The following is a 25,109-nucleotide window of genomic DNA, read 5'->3' on the forward strand; positions in this document are numbered from 1 at the left end:
GCTGTGTCGAACCATCCATCTGCACCCTTCAACTATTGGGTATCGAAGCTAGACACCTGGCACGAACTGGCAATGTACGCAATAGAGGTGCTGGCTTGCCCGGCAGCCAGCGTTATGTCGGAACGCTGTTTCAGTGCTGCCGGAGGCATCGTCACAGATCGGCGTATCCGCCTCTCTACAGAAAATGCAGACCGTCTGACTCAAATTAAAATGAATCAATCCTGGATTGGAAATGACTACGCAACACTCCAGGACCCCAACCAAGTAACATGACCAATGAACATCTGGGATGGTGTTGCGTTTCCGGGCCCTGTTTATTGAACCTCTCATCTGTATTACATTTATGACTGCATGGCGGCAAAAAGCATTGCTGCTATATCCGCACGCTTTTTGTCCACATGCAAGGCCTGGGTTGTTGTGTCTCACAAAGCGTGGCCTTCTCCTCCTGCGCCTGCTCCTGTTCCATCACGTCTGCTGCTGCTGGGTTAGCGTTGCCGCGTGGTCCCTGTTTATTGAACCACTTATCTTTATTACATTTATGACTGCATGGCGGTACAAAGCATGCTATCCGCACGCTTCTTGCCCTCATGCAAGGCCTGGGTTGTTGTGTCTCACAAAGCGTGGCCTTCTCCTCCTGCGCCTGCTCCTGTTCCATCACGTCTGCTGCTGCTGGGTTAGCGTTGCCGCGTGGTCCCTGTTTATTGAACCACTTATCTTTATTACATTTATGACTGCATGGCGGTACAAAGCATGCTATCCGCACGCTTCTTGCCCTCATGCAAGGCCTGGGTTGTTGTGTCTCACAAAGCGTGGCCTTCTCCTCCTGCGCCTCCTCCTGTTCCATCACGTCTGCTGCTGCTGGGTTAGCGTTGCCGCGTGGTCCCTGTTTATTGAACCACTTATCTTTATTACATTTATGACTGCATGGCGGTACAAAGCATGCTATCCGCACGCTTCTTGCCCTCATGCAAGGCCTGGGTTGTTGTGTCTCACAAAGCGTGGCCTTCTCCTCCTGCGCCTGCTCCTGTTCCATCACGTCTGCTGCTGCTGGGTTAGCGTTGCCGCGTGGTCCCTGTTTATTGAACCACTTATCTTTATTACATTTATGACTGCATGGCGGTACAAAGCATGCTATCCGCACGCTTCTTGCCCTCATGCAAGGCCGGGGTTGTTGTGTCTCACAAAGCGTGGCCTTCTCCTCCTGCGCCTCCTCCTGTTCCATCACGTCTGCTGCTGCTGGGTTAGCGTTGCCGCGTGGTCCCTGTTTATTGAACCACTTATCTTTATTACATTTATGACTGCATGGCGGTACAAAGCATGCTATCCGCACGCTTCTTGCCCTCATGCAAGGCCTGGGTTGTTGTGTCTCACAAAGCGTGGCCTTCTCCTCCTGCGCCTGCTCCTGTTCCATCACGTCTGCTGCTGCTGGGTTAGCGTTGCCGCGTGGTCCCTGTTTATTGAACCACTTATCTTTATTACATTTATGACTGCATGGCGGTACAAAGCCTGCTATCCGCACGCTTCTTGCCCTCATGCAAGGCCGGGGTTGTTGTGTCTCACAAAGCGTGGCCTTCTTCTCCTCCTGCGCCACCCTCCTCCTGTTCCATCACGTGTGCTGCTGCTGGGTTAGCGTTACCGGTCCCTTTTCCTGGAACCTCTTATATGTATTACATTTATGACTGCATGCCGACAAAAAACATGTTACCTGTGCAAAGAAAACAGACATTTCCCGCATTTAAAAGACAGTTTTCCCTTTGAAACTTTAAAATCGATTTTCTCAAAAACTATAAGCTCTTTTTGCTAATTTTTTTTTCCTCTTGTACCCACTCCCAAGGTGCACATACCCTGTAAATTTGGGGTATGTAGCATGCAAGGAGGCTTTACAAACCACAAAAGTTCGGGTCCCCATTGACTTCCATTATGTTCGGAGTTCGGGTCGAACACCCGAACATCGCGGCCATGTTCGGCCTGTTCGGCCCGAACCCGAACATCTAGATGTTCGCCCAACACTAGTCACAATAGCATTTATTGAAATGGACCTGAACTCTTGCACAAGACAGAAGGAAAACAGAGAAATGCACCCTGTATTTATTTAGAGAATTTAGCCTGTCTACTTCCCCCTCATCTGTGACTAATCCCAACTGTAATGCTGGGCATACACGGGTCAATCCGGCAGCCGATTAGCCGCCAGATTGTCTCCCACCGCGTCCCCGCTCGTCCGCGAGTGCACCCGGATCGATTCCCGCCGGTGCTTCTTCTCTTCCGCTCGATTCTCTGCTTTTGTCCGCCCGCGGGTATTCGAGCGCGGAATCGATCCCCGGGGTGATCGGACACATCGGATATTATCAATCGAGCCATCAGCGGCTCGATTGATAAGGAACAAACTGACCGTGTATGCCCAGCATAAGAAGATGGTCTGCACTTGTCTGTCCACTTGAACTCGTGACTTTATTAAGGACGTATCCAGCAACACAAAGCCGACATGTTTTGGACCAAAGGGTCTACTCATGGCTAAAAGGTACACCACTGCACACCTAATATATATATATGTGTGCATACACACCCCGCCCAAAAAATGAGAGGGGTGACGAGGAGGATCCTGCTGCACTCCACCCACGGTAGAGGCAGAGTGATTCCCCTCAGATTTCATGTACAGTCATCTAAAATCAAGGAAGACAACATAGCAATACATGTACAAGTCTAAAAACATAGACAATAAGTGTTAAAAGATAAAAGGCACACCTCATCAGGGACAAAAATATAACGGTTATCACCATATATTCCCTAGCATATGACTGAGAGAGCAACAAGGAATCCATAAGGGGGAGAGAAAAGAGAAGTAGAACATATGTACAAAAAAGGGGGCAGAGTAACCCTTTAATGGGTAACAAGGGCCAAATCCCATCGTGAATTCAAACCCAATGGGGCCCTAGTACCCAGCTTAAAAATCCAGAGGGCTTCCAAAGCCAGCAAGCACCTATACTGGTCACCCCCTCTCTGAGAAAAACGTACACGTTCCAAACCGTGAAAGGTAAAGGAGGACATATTGCCCTGGTGTACACAGAGAAAGTGTTTAGCCACATTCGAAATATTGTGACATAACCAAGAGGGCCCCCTATAGTGCTCGCTGATCCTGGGCACAAAGTGGTCTGGTGGTGCACCACATATACTGGAGCGCACACTCCCTACATGTAATCAGGTACACCCAGAGCCGGATTTGTACTCTTTACTGCCCAACGCCAATGTCACCAGCCACCCCCCTTCAGTATAGGTAGCGAGATGATCCCTCCCACCTTCCCTCCTGTATAGGTAGCCAGATGACCCCTCCCCCTTCCCTCCAGTCAGGGCCGGGCCGAGGCAGAGGCTGGAGAGGCTCCAGCCTCAGGGTGCAGTGTAGGAGGGGGCGCACAATTCATTCAGCTGTCATTCCCAATTGTGTTTGAAGCAGAAAGAAATAAGAAAAGGGCATACATGGCAGTGACTGCAAGCCAGATAACTAGAGATTAAGGTGTTGGGGAGGTTGGGGGCCCTGGGGCACCTAGTAGTCTAATAGCAATCAGTGTGTGAAGGCTGGGGTGGGAGGGATGGGGGGGGGGGCGCACTTTGGTGTCTCAGCCTTGGGTGCTGGAGGACCTTGTCCCGCCTCTGCCTCCAGTATAGGTAACCTGATGAGACCTTCCCCTCATTCCCTCCAGTATAGGTAGCCTGATGAGACCTTCCCCTCATTCCCTCCAGTATAGGTAGCCTGATGAGACCTTCCCCTCCTCCTCCACTGTAGGTAGCCTGATAACTCCCTTAATCCCTCCCTCTCCCCCTCCCCCCCCTCCTTTCAGTACAGCTCTCCTACACACCGCAGCAGCCATCAGTGTCACTCACTTCTCTGCTCGTCTCCATTGCAGAAGCGTGCTCTTCCCCACTGTCTCCAATGCTGCCCAAGTCCGTAGCCGCACACAACGCCAACGTGCTCAGAGAGCAAGGTGGTCGCTGCACAGGTGGCTGGCAGCAGGGAGATCAGGCGCTTGCCTGAGCTTCCTGCATTTCAGCATTTGCAAACTTGCAAATGATGTACCAGTTTAGTCTGCGGCTTTGGTGCCCCTGCTCCTGTGGTGCCCTAGGCCACAGCCTAGGTGGCCTAAGCCTAAATCCGGCCTTGGGTACACCACATATGTGGAATTACAATTTATGAACTGTCTGATAGGGAATGTGCGCCCGTTGGAGGTGGACACTGCTACCCCTGTTTTTTCATGTACCCCACAATAATTACACCTGGAAACACCACATCTATAGGAACCCACTAGATTAAGCCACGTAGGAGCACTAGGCCTGGATTAAAATAAAAAGGGAAACAGAGAAATGCACCCTGTATTTATTTAGAGAATTTAGCTTGTCTCCCCCTCATCTGTGACTAATCACAACTGTAATTGGATCTCTCAGCGAATTTGTAAACACAGGATGTTAAACCTATGTCTGCTTACATGAAAGCAGGAAGTAGACACTGCAGATTTATTGCAGGATTTATATCAGCTATAACAAAGAATTGTTTTCCTTTAAAGGTTATTATGCTGTTGCTTATCTTTTAGAAGCAGAGAGGAAGTTCTGAGTACAGGTCCACTTTAAAGAAACCTGAGTGTTTTGTTCCTCTTGCCTGCGGCAATGTAACACAGTTTTGTCTTTATAACCTTGATTGATGGCGCCGTGCCTGGACTGAAAATTCAATCAGGGAGAGAGATGCTTCAGTGAATGATGAGATTTAGATGGGAATACACGACCGGCAGTCTACTTCGGTCAAGAGGCCGCAATCCAGGCGACGCGGCTGAAAGAACGGTCGCAGTTTTAACAAGGTGCAATAGAAGCAAAACACAGGTCTATTTATAGTGGCAGCTCTGATCTAGATGCAGGATGAGGGGAAGATCCATCGTACCTGGACCACCTATAAACGGATAGAGACGTATCTTATTCTGAAGGGGTCTGCCTGATTTATGGACAGGGCTGATAGTGGCTGGGTAGCAAATGCATAATACAAAAGAAAACCATGAGTATAGAAGGAGCACAAGGGAAGGAGAAGAGGCACCCAGGGGTGTGATAAAACAGAGTTGAAAAAAATTAGGTGGCTTACCTCAATGAAGACAAATTTATATAACAAATTAATTTTATTATGCACTGGCAACGCGTTTCGTGGGTTTGTACCTACTTCCTCAGGCCGATTATAGTGCCAAAGGGTGCTTGCAGCCAAAAATTGAGCGCCTCTGTACAGTGCCGTATGTAAGGAGCTGAGAGCCCCGATGCAAGTTTTACAATGGGCCCCCCCAAGCACTGTCTACATAACAATTGATACAGCGCAATATCTGCCAATGCAACTACAGTGTCAGAGGTGCAAGAGGATGGGAAACAGTTTGTTAATGATTACCACTATTCAAAGTATCTATAGAAGTGATTATTATGAGCACAGGACCAATAGAGCGCTAATACTGCAGTTCAGAGAGGCCCCCTCGGGGCTCCAATGCGGTCGCTACCTCGGCACCCCTATTGCTACGCCCCTGCCTCTGCCTCTATAGAAGTAGCAACCAATGTTTGAAAATAACTGATTGGTCATGCTTGGGCGTCAGGGGTCGTTAAAGGTCCGAGAGGATGGATCCTTAATGACGCCCAATGCCCGAGCAGGACCAATCGGTGGTCGCTGTACACAAAGATCATCAACTGAAACGAACGGTTATCGCATATCGCATATAATTACGTACCTTAATGTTTACAGGCCTATCCTTAGATCACACGTATCAAACTTTGGCCAGATCTGGCCCTCAGAGCCATCAAATTTGGCCGCCAAGTGGTTTCCCCACTTTGCATTATGTTTGGCTTACTCTAGACCACCAGGGATGCTATGTTGGAGGTAAAGCCCGAGATCAACAGGGAAGCCATATGGGGGAGGGGGGGGAAGCACTAGACAGCAGGGAGTTGTAAAGGGAAGGGAGGGGGTCACTAGACAGCAGGGAACTGTATAGGGGAGGGGGGGGGGGTCACTAAACACCAAGGAACTGTATAGTGCAGGGAGGGTGCCACAAGACAACAGGGAACTGTATGGGGAGGGATGACCACTAAACACCAGGGAACTTTATAGGGCAGGGAGGGTGCCACAAGACAACAGGGAACTGTATGGGGAGGGATGACCACTAAACACCAGGGAACTGTATAGGGCAGGGAGGGTGCCACAAGATAACAGGGAACTGTATAGGGGAGGGAGGACCACTAGACACCAGAGAACTGTATAGGGGAGGGATGACCACTAGACACCAGGGAACTTCGTAGGTGAGGTAAGAGGCATTAGACACCAGGGAACTGTATAGGGGAGGGCCACTAGACACCAGGGAGCTGTATAGGGGAGGGAGGACCACTAGACACCAGGGAACTGTATAGGGGAGGGAGAACCGCTAGACACCAGGGAACTGTATAGGGGAGGGAGGATCGCTAGACACCAGGGAACTGTATAGGGGAGGGAGGACCACTAGACACCAGGGAACTGTATAGGGGAGGGAGGACCACTAGACACCAGGGAACTGTATAGGGGAGGGCCACTAGACACCAGGAAACTGTATAGGGGAGGGCCACTAGACACCAGGGAACTTTATAAAAAGGGGGGGGGGGCACTAGACATTGAAGACTTGGTCTCATTGTTCAATTTTGGCCCACTTTGTATTTCAGTTTGACATCCCTGTTTGACATACAGGACATCATTTTGTTTCCTGTATTTACATGGCTTTCTGAAAGTCGCCGCGAGAAGAAGCTACCGCCATTAGCCTCGACAAGTGTCAAGCACCAGGGAACTCGCCTTAATTAAAGGAATAAAATCCATGTGTGTGTGTGTATGTGAGCGCAGACAAGACAATTCATTAGTCTCCAAACTAGAGTGAAGTGTCTCCGTCTTGACGCGGAAGCGGCACAAATGTCCTCGTGAGGATATTCGTCTTTACCCGTGCATAGCTGAAAGGCTGGCCGTGGTTACCATGGCAACCCTCGCCTTCGATATCTCTGTTCCCCAACTTGATTAACGCAACCTCTTCCTCTCATGATACGGGTCTTAAATGTCAGCGGCGCCAGAACGTGCTTATAAATCGTTCCAGAAATATAAAAACAACTCCTCTCTTTGCCGCCGAGTTTCACGGAGCCGCTTCCAAGGATTACATCTGAGGCGCTGCCAATGCGATCTGCCACAGTATAGAAACACGTTGTTAAAGATGATCCTCCAGAAGCCTAGAAAATGCTGATCTGCGGAGCTAATTATTTCCTTCCTGTAGTAGCAAGGACCGCTAACAATTGCAAGTTGTCACACCTGTTTGTCCCCCCCCCCCCCCCCCCCCGAGACACACGTAACAGACGGACAGACACAACTGACAGTTTTTGGACTAGTCCATCTGCTCATGGGGGATTCTCCGGGTTTTCTTTGTTTTTAAAAAACATATCCTGAATGGCAGTTACTAAGTCTAACTGACAAAATAAAAATAATTTATATTGCTAGATCGCAAGAAAATTTCGCAGCACCACAATTTGCTGTGATATTTTCCTACTACACAATTCAGGCACATGGGGGAGGTGGGGGGCTCTGGGTGCCCCCTTTTTAAAAAGCTTAAATAAAAAGACCCCTTTGACTGCGCAAAGGAAGCCCCACCCATAACTGTGATAAGCTCTGCCCACCCGTGGGAAGCCCCACCAGGAACACTTCAGAGTGAAGAGGCTTTGGACAGGAATCTTAGTGTGGCCATTCCGTCAGCTGTGTGTGAGCAAGTAAGATGGTGTCTCCCTAACGGCCGCACCCACTGTAAATTCTCCCTCCTCAAGCACCCACAGTGACCTCTCCCGCCAACAGCACCCACAGTGACCTTTCCCTCTCCCATCAGCACCCCTCCTGTCCCCAGCAGCACCCACAGGGACATCCCACCCCAAAAGCAGCACCTACAGTGACCTCTCCCAAAAGTCAACAGTGACTTCTCCCTCCTACAGCAACCACACTGACCTCTACCTCCCCCAACACTCACAGTGACCTCTTCATCTCCCAGCACCCACAGTGACCTCCCCTTCCTCCAGCACCCACACTGACCTTTTCCTCCCCCAGCAGCACCCCTCCTGTCCCCAGCAGCACCCACAGGGACATCCCACCCCAAAAGCAGCGCCTACAGTGACCTCTCCCATCGCCAGCAACCACACTGACCTCTACCTCTCCCAACACTCACAGTGACCTCTTCCTCCTCCAGCACCCACACTGACCTCCCCTTCCTCCAGCACCCACAGTGACCTCTCCCAAAACCCAACATCCACAGTGACTTCTCCCTCCCCCAGCAACCACACTGACCTCTACCTCCCCCAACACTCACATTGACCTCTTCCTCTCCCAGCACCCGCAGTGACCTCTCCCTCTTTCAGCACCCACAGTGACCTCCCCTTCCTCCAGCACCCACACTGACCTCTACCTCCCCCAGCACCCACAGTGATCTCTCCCACCCAAGCACCTCCCATAATCAACCCACATGGCACAGTACTCACACAGCACCAAGTACCCAAACCATTTTATGCACCTGGCACTCTCTCATGGCACACATCCAGACCCCACATAGCACTCCCTACTTACTCATGTCCTGCCCACTGCACCTACATGCACCCAGTACCCACTCTTGGCCTGTATCCAGCAATCACATGGCTCCCTATATTACTTAGCACTCGCCTGACACCTACTATTGTTTATCACCATCTGCTACTCATTCAGCATCCAATACTGTGCCCAATTTAATAGTGGGCAACTGCCACTGCTGATTTGAGGGTGGTGGAGCCAAAAGACTTTCTTGGATGGAGACAAAGTATGCCTAATATTGCTATAAAGGAGGTGTGTGTGTGTGTGTGCGCCTGTGTGTGTGTGTGCGCCTGTGTGTGTGCCTGTGTGTGCGTGTGTGTGTGCGCCTGTGTGTGTTTGCGCCTGTGTGTGCGCCTGTGTGTGTGTGCGCCTGTGTGTGTAGTGTGTGTGTGTTTGCGCCTGTGTGTATGTGTGTGCCTGTGTGTGTTTGCGCCTGTGTGTGCGCCTGTGTGTGTGTGTGTAGTGTGTGTAGTGTGTGTGTGTTTGCGCCTGTGTGTGTGTGATGAATGCTAAGTCTGACTAACATTGCTTTCTGGAATAGGAATATGACACTATTTAGCACGACTGATTGATTAATTAGGGCCACTTTTTCAAATTTCAGCACCACCCCCTTGAGGATCCTCCGCACGGCCCTGACGCAATGAATAAAAATTGCAGCATGATCGATGGTCGCAATTGGGAAAAATTCCCTCATAATCACACTGATGTTAAGGGCCCTGTGCTATTTACCTGATGTCTTTGCGTTTTGCGATTCTTAAGCGATCGTAAATGGGTCTCAAAATGAAGAAAATCGGGTGCTGTGTGAAACAGCCCTTTTTAAAAAGAAAATAAAGCAGATCCCATATCCTTAAACCTCCCACACGCTGGACTAAACTGGGTTGGGGCACCCGATAAAGGTTACCTTGGTCGAGAATATAACGTGTGTACAGAAGCCTCTCAACATCATCGGCTTCCAGCTATTGCTGGCGGCCAAATTACATTATTTTAAATGTAACTTCAGCTCCATATTCTGATGGTGCTGATTTCACCCGGAAATGAATAAATACAATAAATTTATACATAAAAGCGCAAACGCCGGATAAAGAGATTTGTGAGTGAGCGTTTTGTGCTTTTCCTATACCTTCCTTTGTAGCAAAATCACCCCGAAAATGGTACATGCAGCGCTTTGCTGAGGGGAAAGCGGACAAAATGTGGACAAAATGCGCAGATAAAAACTATCCCAAAAGCAATCATTGCACTAGCGATTTCAGGGAGTTTTTAAAAATCGCTGGCGTAAAAAAAAAAACGCAAAATGCCCTAGATGGATTTCTTGCATTTGCACTTGCTGATTTGTTTTCATGACTTTATATTTCATAAAATTATTTTTGGTTGCTAATTTTCAGCTGTAGGTCCAGACAATACAATCATCCCCCTCGCTGAACAAACACGTTTGGGGTAAGGCGCCCAACATCTAGCGATTTTGGCAGTTGATCTCTCTCTGCCAACTAACCGTCGGTACCAAGCGCTAAAAAGTCCTGGCCGCAGCAAGACAGCAGCTGACAGGCGGTGAATTTTCTGCCTGTCATCTGCTTGCCCCATATGAAAGAGTTCAAACAAAGCATCATGTTGTGATCTCAGACAGGTGTTTGTGCTCCACCTCGTTACCCCCCAACAATATAATGATGCTGATCCAGCCAGTTAACAGCACCACTCAGGGCCCATTAAGTGGGCCCATTTCCACTATCGCGAATTCGCATGCGTTTTTCGCATAATATGATAGGACATCATGCTGAGTACACATAATGCAATTTCCTGTCCTACTGACAGGATCTGACAATTACTTCCGACATGTCCGATCTGCTCCCGATCGACAACGGGATCGATCAGGAGCAGTTTGGATACAGATAATAATGAGGATAGCGGACATTGCTAATGAAGGGGAAAGTGAAGAATTCACACAGTAGGGCACAGGGCTGTGCTCATACCTGACTCTGTTCTCTGTAAGTTCCCCAGAGCTGCACCATGCTCTGTACACACGCTGCTGCTCCATGCTCTGTGCTCCATGCTGTGTGCACACGCTGCTGCTCCATGCTCTGTACACACGCTGCTGCTCCGTGCTCTGTACACACACTGCTGCTCCATGCTCTGTACACACACGCTGCTGCTCCATGCTCTGTACACACATGCTGCTGCTCCATGCTCTGTACACACACGCTGCTGCTCCATGCTCTGTACACACGCTGCTGATCCATGCTCAGTACACATGTTGCTGCTCCATGCTCTGTACACATGTTGCTGCTCCATGCTCTTTACACACGCTGCTGCTCCATGCTCTGTACACACACTGCTGCTCCATGCTCTGTACACATGCTGCTGCTGCTACATCCAAAGTCAACTGTACCCGGGAAAGAAAGGGGGCGGTGCTGTAAGCTTCAGGAAGCCTGCAGATATTCTGGTGTCTCAACTAGTGCCTGTCCCCAGACACTGCACCTGCCCTGGTCTGAGGGGGTATTCTAGGAAGCTGTAATCCCCCCTGCGTTTGCCTATGCACACTGTCCACCACACCCATCTCACTTTTACAGTAGGCAATGACTAAGCTTTGGATCAATGCCCTGGTCAGAATGTTGAACTATATGTTGGGGTATATATGTCTGATGGAGTCTCCTAGCAAGGAACCATTTCCAGGCTGAGAAGTGGCTACTGAAATACAGCAATGGTGTACTAAATAAATTCATACATATTTTTTTTGTTTGTTTTTACATCTTTTTATTGTGGCACAAAGAAATATATGCATGCATGGTATACTTGACAAAAGTTAAGTAAGGCCCGGTTCACATTAGCGGTGGCTATCCGGAATCGCCGTGCCGGAGCCGCACCGCATGCGGAACGGACGAAACGGACGCACGGCATAGCAATGTAAGTCTATGCCACCGTTCACATGCGTCCGTTTCGTCCGGACCGGAGCCGGACCGGATCCGGACTCCGGCGTCCGTTCCAACATGCGCTATTTTTTGGTCCGGCTCCTCCGGCAGCCGTATCCGGGGAGGAGCCGGACTGCACCATCCGGCCAATACAAATCAATGAGAGCCGGATAGCGCACAACACACTGGCTAAAAATCCGGATGTTCTACCCCACTTCCTATGAGGATTGTTGCGGCGATATTGGATGGGGACACATGGGCAAGCATTTTGGAGTGGAGCAGCACGAGCTGGAGGTGTTGGCAGGATGTTGGCAGCATGTCGGAGGTGGAGGTGAGTGCTAAACAGCAGAGGGCCTGATTCCACAGGTCCCCCTTCTGCTGACCTCCCAGACCCCAACATTTTTTTTGTTTTTTACGTAACTTTTGCCAAACGGATCCGGATCGCATCCTGATGAACACCTGATGCAACCTGACCGGATCGGATCCGGATCAGAACCGTACGGTTCCGATCCGGATCCGGTCAGGTCATCCGGTCCGTTTGGCAGACAACCGCAAGTGTGAACGGGGCCTAACAAAAGGCCACATTTTGTTTTAAAGAGGAAAGCAAAGAGAAAGACAAAATAACATATTCAAACAAACTGCATGATGGATCCGAGATAAACTTTTACTCATTGTATAATTGTGTTTCTTTCCTATTGTTTATATTGCATTCCTCAAGCCAAATACGTTTTTGTTTTGTTTTAATACCCTAATTCCCTATAAACTAAACAAGCCTCGCCCACAGCTTCTCCAGTGCCTTGGCACTCTGAGTAGCAAGGGCTTATGGGAGCTCAGTCTGGGCAGGAGGAGGAGGAGGTGTTATTAGCCAGAGATTTCAGAGGCAGAGGGGAGGAGGGAGGAGAGGGAGTGAAGTTTTCGCAGGCTTAGGGGTGGAGATGCAGAGCAGCTTGCCTGTGTAATGATGACAAGCAGAACATGGCTGCCCTCATTGTATCACAGGAAGAAATAATCATATACTGTTGAAGCTGTTTGCAGCTAGATTTGTTGTGTAAAGTATAAACTATCTAAACTTTCGAAGAAATATAGAAAAGTTACTTGTTATAGTTTTTCATCTCGGATCCACTTTAAAGTTCTGTTAGCATTTGAACTGACCAAATGACGCTTCTTATATTTGCCAAAAGATACAGAAAGAGTTTATCAGATTACTATATTATATAGAGCAGTAATAGAGACATTGATGAGGTTGCAGAACCAACCTTGCTGGTATGTTGCATCTGGATCCATCCACTGTAACCATATTTCTGAAAGCATAGAATGAAGATATGCTTATTTGCAGTAATATAATGCAGGATGTATCAGCAGGACAGTCAATTCATTTATCCTCTTGGTAAAGCAAACCTGAAGCCAGTAAAAAAAATATCCCACAGAGCCTTCTCGGTACACCCTATGCAGGGCCGGTCCTAGACTTTATGCTGCCCGAGGCAAACTTGTGAGGATGAGTCGCCCCCCCCCCCCGCCCTTTTGGATTTGGAATGATCGCACAGCACCCGACAATTTACTCTGCTTCATTAAATTCAAATGGAGCACTGCTGCTCTCCTGCCTCCCCCCTCCTCACTCACTGTCAGACTCCTCACACAGCACAACAAGCTGCTTTTCCCCAATGATGACCTCTTCACCTCACTCTCCTCTCGCTTCTCCTCCTACTCTGACTGCATGCTGTGAGTGTAACCAGAGTACAAACACGCTGCCCCTGTAATCTCTGCCGCCTGATGCAAGTGTTTCACCTTGCTTCTTGACAGAACCGGCCCTGACGCTATGTCTACCAAATTTTGCACCTTTGGGAGCCCTCTAAAGGCTTTGGAAGCACTCGCATTCTCAAGTGCTCCTGAGGATGGGTGCATCCGTACTAGCTGCATGCTTGTGGCAGGTTTGTGACTCTTTAGTGATAATGAGATATCAGCACTGAATGTAAATGTATAGGAGGAAGTGAAAGGTACACACAGTGGTGTAGCTAAGGAGCTTGGGGCCCCAGTACAAGTTTTGCATGGGCCCCTAAGCAATCGATCTTTAGGAAGTCCCAAACCTACCAACGACAGCTGCAGTGTCAGAGACGGGGCCGGATTTACCATAAGGCACTGTAGGCACGTGCCTACAGGCGCCTGATGATGCAAAGGCGGCTCAGTGCCTCCCTCCCTCCTTCCCTATGCAGAGTCCTGAAGAAGAGAGTGTAATGAGAGGTTACTCACCTAGCTTTCAGCATTCCACTGACGAGATCTCCCTTCAGTCAGGAGCACCTCTAACTACTTAATACTGAGGTTCCTCTAGCTACCGAATACTTGGGGGCAACACTAGCTACTTAATACTGAGGGAACTTGGCTACGTAATCTGAAGGGGCACCTGTAGCTACCAAAGGAAGTAGGTGAGTGGTGACAGTTGGGGCAGCCAGTACACTTGCAGTGGGATTTGGAGGTTTATGGAGGGCGGAGAGTAAGGTGCCAGGACGCCTGTGCCTATAGGCTCTTGTGCAATCAGAGTAAGGAAACGGTTAAGAATTACTACTATTCAATACTCCGTGACGTCAGCAGATTCCAGCAGGCTACGCGGCAGTTCAGCGCGCGTCTCTCCAGATACTGTGGACCCCGTATTGATGCCGATGAGTCCTGATGCAACATGCAGTGATGTGTACTCCTCCTGTGCAGTCTACCCTGGGGATTGAGAGAAGTGCCTGTCAGCGGTGATGAGAGCCCGCAGCGGCAAAAATCTCTTTGTCCCATTACGGAAGTTACATATCAGTGACTGGACATGGCAGAGATGTACAGCCGGGTATAGCATACTGAACTTGAATAAGTGGAGTGGGCCCATTATACAGGCATGGACGTACGTCAGCACGTTTGATGGTAGTTGCTAATGCAGTGACACAATTCTAGTGACTCTATAGACAAATATCATTCATATACATAGGGGAAATCTAATCCATTGCTAATGGAGTAGACACTGGATATTGGACTGGGGACACTCAAACCTTCTACTGGCTGAATAGCTTATATTGCATGAATTGGGACTGGTGCACCGAAATTGCAATCAAGTAGTGCACAGTGTGTTTCAGTGGCATTGTAAATCTCATCTATCCAGATGCGGCACCTACTGCTCTCCTCCACTGTTTCCCCCAAGCGGTCCTGTCACACAAAGCGCCATGTGGTGGCGGATATACCACGTGGCCTGGGGGGAGACAGCGGATGAGACCGGGCGGTGCCGCAGCTGGATGGGGGGGGGGGGGCACAGAAGCCGGGATCCACCCCGTTCGCCGTGATATCGCACACTGTTACCGCCATGCAACCTGATCGACCGCTTCAGATGGAGGTTTTCCAGCTCACTTAAATTATACGTTTGACCGGTTTCAGATCAAAATCGCTTAAATCAGCGCTTGGTCATGCTTGTTGTTGTGGCATCAATTTTCATCCGGTTCGATAAGATATTCGAATCGGATGGATAATATTATTGAATCGGATGGTCAGTTGGGCCACAATATCGCTAGATGTATGGCTAACTTAAAGTGGACCTGAACTCTTGCACAGAACAGAAGGAAAACACAGAGAAATGCACCCTGTATGTATTTAGAGAGTTTAGTCTGTCTGATTCCCCCCTCATCTGAGACTAATCACAACTATAATTTGATCCCTCAGCTGTCAGCTCAGAAATCGCCACTGCCACGGCAGAGCTGCTAATTTGTAAACACAGGATGTTAACCCTATGTCTGCTTCCATGAAAGCAGAAAGTAGACATACTGCAGGATTTGCATCAGCTGTAACAAACAAATGTGTTTCTGTAAAGGTTATTATGCTGTTGCGTATCTTTTAGAGCAGCGAGGAAGTCTTGAGTTCAGGTCCGCTTTAAAAGCAATCTGGGCAATTTTTTTTAGCGCTTTGCTGATCGCCAGCGATCAGCAAATCACTGCTACCAATGTATCCCTATGGATACATTCACACAGCAGCATTTGCGATTTATTTCGATCAATCGCACACACGCTGCATGCAAGGTTTCGGGGGCGATTGCGCTGTTGTGATTCTTGTTCTATTGAATGGGAATCACAAGCGCAAATCGCACTGAATCGCAAGATTTTGCCCGTAAATCGCGATTGCGGAGCCGAACACGATCGCGGGCCCTCACTTATTTCTTCCTCCGCCTCTGACAGGTGTTTCTGTGTCTGTGTATCTATCTCGGCTGTGATTAGGAAGAAGCTATTTATTACTTTCAGTGAAAGTTCCCAGATGCCTCCGGTGCAGAGTGTGTGACTCAGCCGATGAAGGTCACTCTTCTCACTCTATTAATATTTGAGTAGAGGAGCGGGCCTGGAGGTGTAAGATCGCTGTGCGGAATGCCTGTGACCTGCTCCTTCTATTGATCCATTAATGGGAGGAGGCTTCCATTGATGCCTAGAGGAGGGGGGTGGGGGGACATCATTGCACAAAGCAGCTCTACCTACTGCCTGCTTTAGTGGAAAATTTATAGGGATTTTGGAATAACAAATACAGCAGTAATCATTTTAGTGAAGCAAATGTTATTCTTACCGTTTATTAATTGCAGCTGTAAGCGTTTCAAGAGCACTTAAAGGGTGCTCTATCGTAAATGTCAAGTCTTTTACTTGTATTAATAAAATAGAATTGGCAATCAAAAATGAATCATTTTGTGCAAAGAGAAACACAGTAGTGCGGCACTCTCATTGATTATATAAATATGAGAGAGAAAGCAATATAAACACTCTCACCACTGACACTGCGTTTCTGCTGTCTTCATTACGGCAGCAGAAAAAAGGGCACCGGCTGAGGGTGGGCGAAAATTGCGCCGCTATAGACTTTAATGCAACTATCGTTAATATATAGAAAAAATAGAAAAAAGGGTGCCGCAAAAAATTTTGTTAATAACATTACAACATTATAGTTTGAGGTAGTTATCGTTTTTGAAGTTTACAACAGTATAGTTTTTTCATATTATTTAATTAATAAGTACAGATTTTACGTTTTCAAAAGTATTATCGTTAATATGTAAAAGGGTATTTCTGCAGAGGGAGTGGTTAGGGTTAGGCACCACCAGGGGGAGTGGTTAGGGTTAGGCACCACCTAGGCGGCGGTTAGTTTTAGGCAACACTGGGGGGGGGGGGTGGTTAGGGTTAGGCACCACCAGGGGGGTGGTTAGGGTTAGGCACCACTGGGGTGGTTAGGGTTAGGCACCACTGGGGTGGTTAGTGTTAGGCATCACTAGGGGCGTGGTTAGTTTTAGGCATCACTAGGGGTGTGGTTAGTTTTAGGCACCACTAGGGGAGGGTTCTGTGTGAGGGTAGGGTTGGGTTAAGCAGTATTGACTAAAACGTAAGGACATTTAACGTTAATATTTATTAGTTATTATTTGTCGTTTGTTTCTGCAACAGTAATTATTGTTAATAAAGCTTGACAACGATGGTTCTCATTTGCAAATTTCAGTAATACCTGGCACCAAATTCGTTAATAAGTTAGGCCCTTTTTTCACGGCGCCCTTTTTTCATGCACGCCTTCATCACTGGTACGTGTGCTCCGTGTAGTAAAAGAAGAAAGACATTCAATCCAAGTACATAAGAAGGAAGCATGTGCACCTTCCGTCCGTTAATAGTATATTTATTGACAGTGGACTGTGAACATCCAAACATCAGGAACTTACTTCTAAGTCCTGATGTTTGGATGTTCACGGTCCACTGTCCTGATGTTTGGATGTTCATGGTCGACTTTCAATAAATACACAGGCAACGGACGGAAGGTGCACGTGTTTCCTTCTTATGTACAAAAATTAATCACACTCACCCAATCGCCCGTAAACTAGTTCCATTTCAGAACCCCTGCCCTCATCGGCCGTGGTGGTTTTACATTTAAGCACTGGCGAACCAACCCCAAACTCTGCGGCCACCAAGCTGGGGGCAGATTGCATTATTCCTTTGGGTACTCATACAGGATTTTAATTTAACCATTTCAGCCCGCGGGTATTTTTCACCTTATGGACGAGAGGAATTTTCACATTTCAGCGCTCCTCCCTTTCATTCCCCAATAACTTTATCAGTACTTATCACAACTAAATGATCTATACCTTGTTTTTTCCTCCACCAATTAGGCTTTCTTTGGGTGGTAAATTATGCTAAGAATTATTTTATTCTAAATGCATTATAATGGGAATAATAAGAAAAAAAATGAAAAAAATCATTATTTCTCAGTTTTCAGCCATTATAGTTTTAAAATAATTCATGCTACCATAATTAAAATCCATACATGTTATTTGTCCATTTGTCACGGTTATTGCAACGTTAAAATTGTATCCCTAGTATAATGTATGGTGACTATATTTTATTTGGAAATAAAGGTGCATTTTTTCATCACTAATTTTTAGCCCATACATTTATAATAATATGCCATCTTGACATAAATATATATATTTTTTTTATCCCCTAAAGGAGTAGGTGTAATGTTACTATTTGGCCACAAGATGTCCCCGCTGAGCAAAATCCTAGTAGCATACAAAGTACGCTACTTAGGAAACAATGTATTGCTACATTGTAACTAGGAAAGTGACGTAGGCTTCCATTGAAGCCTGCGATCACAGTGCCTACGGGGACATAAATGAATGGGAACTTTGTTCCCAATCATAAATTTAACGATCGGCGGCGGAAATCACAGCGGGAGATAGCACGGCGGCTCTATTTAAGAATAAACACTGTTTGAACAAAAACAGTGTTTATTCTCGGCAGACATGTACGGGTTGGCATTGGATTTTGTCCCCTGCAGCCAATCCCCCTGTTGGTGACAGTGCAATCGCGTGCAAACTGCAGGGACGTGACTATCGCGTCCCTGCGGCTGTAGCAGCTGCCGCTGCGGACGTGGAGCTCACATCCGCGCGGCAAAAATGGTTAATGATGCATAAAAAGTTCTTGAAGGCATGAACTCCCCAGCTCCACTTCCCCCAAACTGTTGTCCAATCACTGAGACAGATGGGGCTGGGGAGGGTGTGTTTAGGAGCCAGGCCTCTTTTTCCATTAGCAGTTGAAGGTGGTGAATTCACTGCCAGTAAGCTGCTCCCGTCCATCGGCTGGGTGCTTGCTATCGCTCGGCAAAGGCTTTGGACAAGCGCCACCCCCCTTGTAATTGCACCTGAGCATGGCGGTTGCCCTGTCCTGAGCATGCCTAACTTTTATGAAGGGGTTATTTAAAAGGGTAAAAGGTTGAGAACGGCTGGAATGCCATGGTCATAGTTTAATGTCCTATGAATGTTTACAATCTAATCCCACCATATAGTCATAGTCTAATGTCTACCGTATTATTATGTATTTATATAGCACTGACATCTTCTGCAGCAATTTACAAAGTACATAGTCATGTCACTGACTGTCCTCAGAGGAGCTCACAATCTAATCCCTACATAGTCATAGTCTAACGTCCTACCATATTATTATTTTATTATTATTTTGTATTTATATAGCGTTGACATCTTCTGCAGCACCTTACAGCGTACATAGTGATGTCACTGACTGTCCTCAGAGGAGCTCACAATCTAATATCTACCATATATTCATGGTCTAATGTCCTTCCATATTATTACATATTTATATAGCACTGACATCTTCTGTGTTGCACATTACAGAGTACAAAGTCATGTCGCTGATCAGTGACATGACTATGTATTTTGTAAAGTGCTGCAAAAAAAATGACAGTGCTATATAAATATACAGTACAATAATATAGTAGGAAATTAGACTCCCTCCTGCATAGCAAAACAATGTCAGGGCCACTGGCAGGGGCGTAACTAGACATCACTGGGCCCCCCTGCGAAACTTTGAATGGGCCCCCCCACAAAACTTTGGATGCCCCCCACCCCCCTCGCTTTCTGCTCAGGAAAACTGAGGACCAATGTGTTTTCCTCATGCAGATAAAAACACCTAGACTTAAAGGAAAGATCAGGCAATCTATGCTACCCCCAGATCTACTTACCCGGGGCTTCCTCCAGCCCCTTGCAGCTGACAAGTCCCTCGTTGCAGCTCTGCTCCCAGTACATACATACACACACAGCCGTATTATGTTACTACATGAGAGCACATGCTATATGGAGGAACCACGACATGCTGAACAGAAGATATAGTATTCACTGTAACTTTGGCAAAACATTCAGAATGTCACTGATTGATACTGTTATTACAACAGAACTTGGACTCCAAGTGAGACAACAAGCTCTCAATGAAGCAGCAACAGTAAAGCTGGCCATACACTGGCCCGATTTGCCGCCGTTTCGACAGCAGATTCGATCACTGGGATCGAATCTGCTGCCAATCGTTCGCTCTACACGGCGAATATCGATCCATTTCATCCGATCCCGTCGATCGCTCCGTGCGGAAAATTACCGTCGATCGCCCGCGGGTAGGGACCGCGTTGCTAGCGGCGTTCGAGTACCCGACGACCGACGCAATAGAGCCGGCAATACATTACCTGCTCCGCCAGCGCGACTACCCCCGGTCACCGCTGCTCCGTGTCCGCGCTCCCGGTCTCTGGCATGCTTCAGTTCCTCCTGCCTGGCAGGAAGTTTAAACAGTAGAGGGCGTTCCTCCTGCCGGGCAGGAAGAAGCAAAGCATGCCGGACCTGGAGACCAGAGCGCAGACAGAGCAGCGGTGACCGGGAGGACTCGCGCCGGCGGAGCAGGTAATGTATGCGGGGGTGGGGGTGGGGGGAGCGGGAGTGGCGGCAGCACCACCACCACAACAGATTGTGAACGGTTTCAGGCTGAAATCGGTTCACAATCTGTTTGCAGTAAAGGTAGCCATACGATCCCTCTCTGATCAGATTCGATCAGAGAGGGATCTACCTGTTGGTCGAATCTGATGGCAAATCGACCAGTGTATGGCTACCTTAAGACATCAATCTCCACTCTGCTGTGTTGTAAAAGCAATTAGAGGCCATAAGGTTATTAGCCTGTGTGATAAGAATCTAGGATTCCTTTCAGAGTGAAAAAGGGAAAGTCTACAATTTTTTTTCCAAACGTGACTCCGTTCTTTGTTAGGTTGTACATGACGTCATCAGATCTTTGCAGCAGAGAGAGACAGATGTTTTTTTATGAACCCTAGGGAGCAGGGACAGTGTACAAATTCCAGAGTGTGTATGAGTCCTTATCTGTGTGGTGGACACAGGCACTCACTATAACAATGGTGCGAGAGCAGAATACAATTTTTTCTCTCTGTGCCCTTAGCTGTCAAACTTTTCCCCCCACAGGCCCCCTGTGGCTTCTGGGCCCCCCTGCAAAGGCATCCCTTGCAGGGTCTATTGTTACGCCCCTGAGGGCCAGGCTGAGGCAGAGGTGAGAGAGACTCCAGCCTCAGAGAGCAGTGTAGGAGGGGGCGCTCAACTCACTTAGCTATCATTTTCCTATTGTGTTTGAAGCAGAGAGAAATAAGAAAAGATGATATTTGACAGTGACTGCAAGCCAGATGACTAGAGATTAAGGTGTTGGGGGCCCTGGGGCACCTATTAGTCTAGTAGCAATCAGTGTGTGACGGCTGGGGTGGGAGGGATGGAGGGGTGCACTTTGGTGTCTCAACCTTGGGTGCTGGAGGACCTTGTCCCGGCTCTGCACAACATGCTTGTGCTGAACTCGGCCCAGAACTGTCGCCAGAACAATTGAGTCCTGTCCCCTAATCCCTGCAGGTGTCAGTCCCTGTACATGTGTACCAGGCTTTCAGAAGCGCACGGAAGGGGTTGTTCCGGGTGTACAGAACACCCCCCTGCACCAAAACCGGAAGTCAGAGACTATTCGCAAATGTCTCCTCTAAATCTGAGGAGCGGCAGCCACAGATGCGCAGCTGCCGCCTGCTCATATCTGTGTGCGGGGCGAGGAGGACTCTGACTAGAGCGGGGGGCCCAGAGCAGATGCATTAACTTATCTGCAGCGGCGGCGCCGGCCGGTGATGGCGTCCCACTGGTCTCCATGGCTACCTTCCGGATGACGTGACGCGCTCCTCCCCTGGCCATGATTGGACACTTCAAGTCCAGACCGTGGAGAGGCTGCCTGGAGAACAGTGAGGCTCGTTTGGAGTAGTGATGCGAGCGTGCGGTCTCAGTCCCCTCAGGCAAGTGCAGCAGCCCGCCGGGTGGAATGTTTGGAAGCCAGCCATTCTGGCTACATATACTGGGACATATCCCCCTGCTGGCTACATATACAGTCTGGGCACATATCCCCCTGGCTACATATACTGCCCCCCCTGGCTACATATACTGGGGACAATATACCCCCTGGCTACATATACTGGGGGCATATACCCCCTGGCTACATATACTGGGGACATATACCTATCTAACCTATACTGAGGGCATATACCTATCTAACCTATACTGGGGCCATATTCCTATCTAAGCTATACTGGGGCCATATTCCTATCTAACCTATACTGGGGACATATACCTATCTAATCTATACTGGGGCATATACCTATCTAACCTATACTGGGGGCATATTCCTATCTAACCTATACTGGGGCCATATTCCTATCTAAGCTATACTGGGGACATATACCAATCTAATCTATACTGGGGCATATACCTATCTAACCTATACTGGGGGCATATTCCTATCTAACCTATACTGAGGGCATATACCTATCTAACCTATACTGGGGCCATATTCCTATCTAAGCTATACTGGGGCCATATTCCTATCAAAGCTATACTGGGGGACATATACCTATCTAACCTATACTGGGGGACATATACCTATCTAAGCTATACTGGGGGACACATACCTATCTAAGCTATACTGGGGGACACATACCTATCTAATCTATACTGGGGCATATACCTATCTAAGCTATACTGGGGGACATATACCTATCTAATCTATACTGGGGCATATACCTATCTAATCTATACTGGGGCATATACCTATCTAAGCTATACTGGGGGACATATACCTATCTAATCTATACTGGGGCATATACCTATCTAATCTATACTGGGGGGAGTGCAATTTAGCCTAGAAACTGCTAGTATTTGGCTCCACCCACACCATGTTTTGGCCATGCCCACACGCCACTTTCAGGAACCCCCCCCCTTGGAAATCCTGGATTTGCCCCTGGCTTTATAGTGTTACAAAAGAGAGTGAACAATATGCTGTCATGCAGAATCAGCACCATAGAAGAGCTGCTGGCAGCATGGGAGGAATGACTTGTGCAATTCAGAGGCAGCCACACCTGGGAACATTAGAAAGTGATGCAGAGTCAGCAGCTGTCAGATAAGGGCAGCAGCAGTGAAAGTCCGCTGGTGTGATCTCAGGTCAGGCTGTTGATTGTCACCCAGCAGAATTACGCAGGCTGTAGGTATTCTGATTGAATCTTTCCAAACACACAGAAAGATTGGGTGACATGATGGCTAGCGTCTGGGCACGCTTTTCTTGCAGCACCAGAGTCCCACAGTGGAATCCCAGCGAGGGCACTGTCTGCATGGAGTTTGTATATTCTTTCCTGGTTTGCATAGGGCAGCTCTAACTTCATCTCACCTCCAGGAAACATACTGATAAGATACAGTAGACAGAATGGCAGGCTGGACATACATGTAAGCCTGGGACCCACAGTAGATCAAAGCAGGTCATTTGGGCACCCACTAGCAGTGGAAGTTTGGGTGCTGCCACGGGCACCCAAACTACCCCTCGATGCCGGTATTTCAATAGGTGCCTATGGCAGCGCCCCAGAAATTATGTTTTCTATCTTGCGGCCCCACTGAGGGAATGAAGCAGGTAATTCAGGCGTCTGCTGGTGGCGGAAGTTTGAGCACCGCCATAGGCTGGTACAGCGCCCGCTATTTATCGCCCATATTTCACGGTGCCCGAGACCTTATGTATTTGCGTGGGGGGTGGTGGTTAGGGTTAGGCGTCAGGAAGTTTGTGCGGGGGCAGACAGGTTAGGGTTAGGTGTCAGGAAGTTTGTGAGGGGGTAGGTAGGTTAGGGTTCGGCATCAGGAAGTTTGTGTGAGGCAGATAGGTTAGGGTTAGGTGTCAGGAAGTTTGTGAGGGGGTAGGTAGGTTAGGGTTCGGCATCAGGAAGTTTGTGCAAGGCAGACAGGTTAGGGTTAGGTGTCAGGAAGTTTGTGAGGGGGTAGGTAGGTTAGGGTTCGGCATCAGGAAGTTTGTGCGAGGCAGACAGGTTAGGGTTAGGTGTCAGGAAGTTTGTGAGGGGGTAGGTAGGTTAGGGTTCGGCATCAGGAAGTTTGTGTGAGGCAGACAGGTTAGGGTTAGGTGTCAGGGAGTTTGTGAGGGGGTAGGTAGGTTAGGGTTAGGTGTCATGGAGTTTGTGAGGGGGCAGGTAGGTTAGGGTTAGGTGTCAGGAGGAAGTTGTGCGGGGGTTTGTGAGGTTTGTGCTTGCTTATGGAGTGTCAGCTCATTACCTGTTTGAGATCCGGCCATTCTCGGGGAAGGATGTGGCTGTGGATGTCGATTTTCATTGTGCAGAAGTTCTCTATCAGTTACTGTACATCTCCAGCACACGGTGTATATGGTGTATTGTGTACTTTGCAGCACAACAGTCACACACCCCTCAGGAAGAGCCAATAGGAAACTGGAGCCAGCCCAAGATGCCATTGACCACAGCCATGTTCAAAGTTCACATTTTTGCTGACTAGCACTCCATGTTTTACTCATCTGTCACTCATTTGTGAGATTTGTTTTTAAACAAGCTGTTAAAGTTTAAATACAGCGGATTTATTTCTTTATTTCCAGAGTTTAGAATATACAACTTACTAGGAGACAGTGTCAGCTGCTGTCTGATTGGACGCAACCGTGGTCCAGTAAAACCATATTGGACAACCCAAGAAACGTTTTGTTATCTTCCAGCTCTTGCCTTCAGGAGTAAGATTCCGGTCAATCACAACAAAAACTTATAGGCACAGGAACAGTTTTTTCCCGCAGGCGGTAGACAATGCTTAGAGGAAACCAGAGCTGTTGTAAATAAAATGATTTATACATACCTGGGGCTTCCTCCATAGTATAATGTCCTACCATATTATTTTTATTGTTATGTATTTATATAGCACTGGCATCTTCAGCAGCACTTTACAGAGTACATAGTCATGTCACTGACTGTCCTCAGAGGAGCTCACAATCTAATCCTACCATAGTCATAGTCTAATGTCCTACATTATTATTATTATTATTATTATTATGATTAATAAGTATTTATACAGCACTGAGCTCTTCTGCAGCACTTTATAGAGTACATAGTCATGTCACTGGCTGCCCTCACAGGTTCTTGCAATCTAATCCTACCATAGTCATAAGGTACCCATACACTACAACGATTTCCCGTCGAAATACAGCAGATTCGATCACTGTAATCAAATCTGCAGCAAAATCATTAACACAAATGTGACGAATATTACGAAAGTCGTGCGCGTAAGCGCCATCGACTTTCGCATGGTCGTGCACAGTTCCTGTCAGTCTTGGGTAAATGCACAATAGATGTCAATTTCCCTCTCTCTTACTGAGTACAGTAACCTCCCCCACATCCTGTGTCAGGAAAGAATTTCACAAGTAGCCAGACCACCTGGG

At 47.9% G+C, this 25,109-nt stretch overlaps 1 protein-coding gene across 1 annotated transcript in view; it reads right to left on the reverse strand.

Annotated features, from left to right (window-relative positions):
* Positions 1–24,052, reverse strand: part of ACMSD (aminocarboxymuconate semialdehyde decarboxylase) — a 67,656-nt gene extending 43,604 nt beyond the window's left edge. Inside the window, exons 1-2 of the mRNA XM_068245936.1 lie at positions 23,951–24,052; positions 12,774–12,818 (exon numbers count right to left, since the gene is read on the reverse strand). Of these exons, the coding sequence (XP_068102037.1) occupies positions 12,774–12,818; positions 23,951–24,007 (102 nt within the window). The 5' untranslated portion in view covers positions 24,008–24,052. The remainder of the gene's footprint in view (positions 1–12,773; positions 12,819–23,950) is intronic.
* Positions 24,053–25,109: the final 1,057 nt, after the last annotated feature.

Source organism: Hyperolius riggenbachi, chromosome 7, assembly GCF_040937935.1.
Source record: "Hyperolius riggenbachi isolate aHypRig1 chromosome 7, aHypRig1.pri, whole genome shotgun sequence".
Classification (NCBI taxonomy): domain Eukaryota; kingdom Metazoa; phylum Chordata; class Amphibia; order Anura; family Hyperoliidae; genus Hyperolius; species Hyperolius riggenbachi.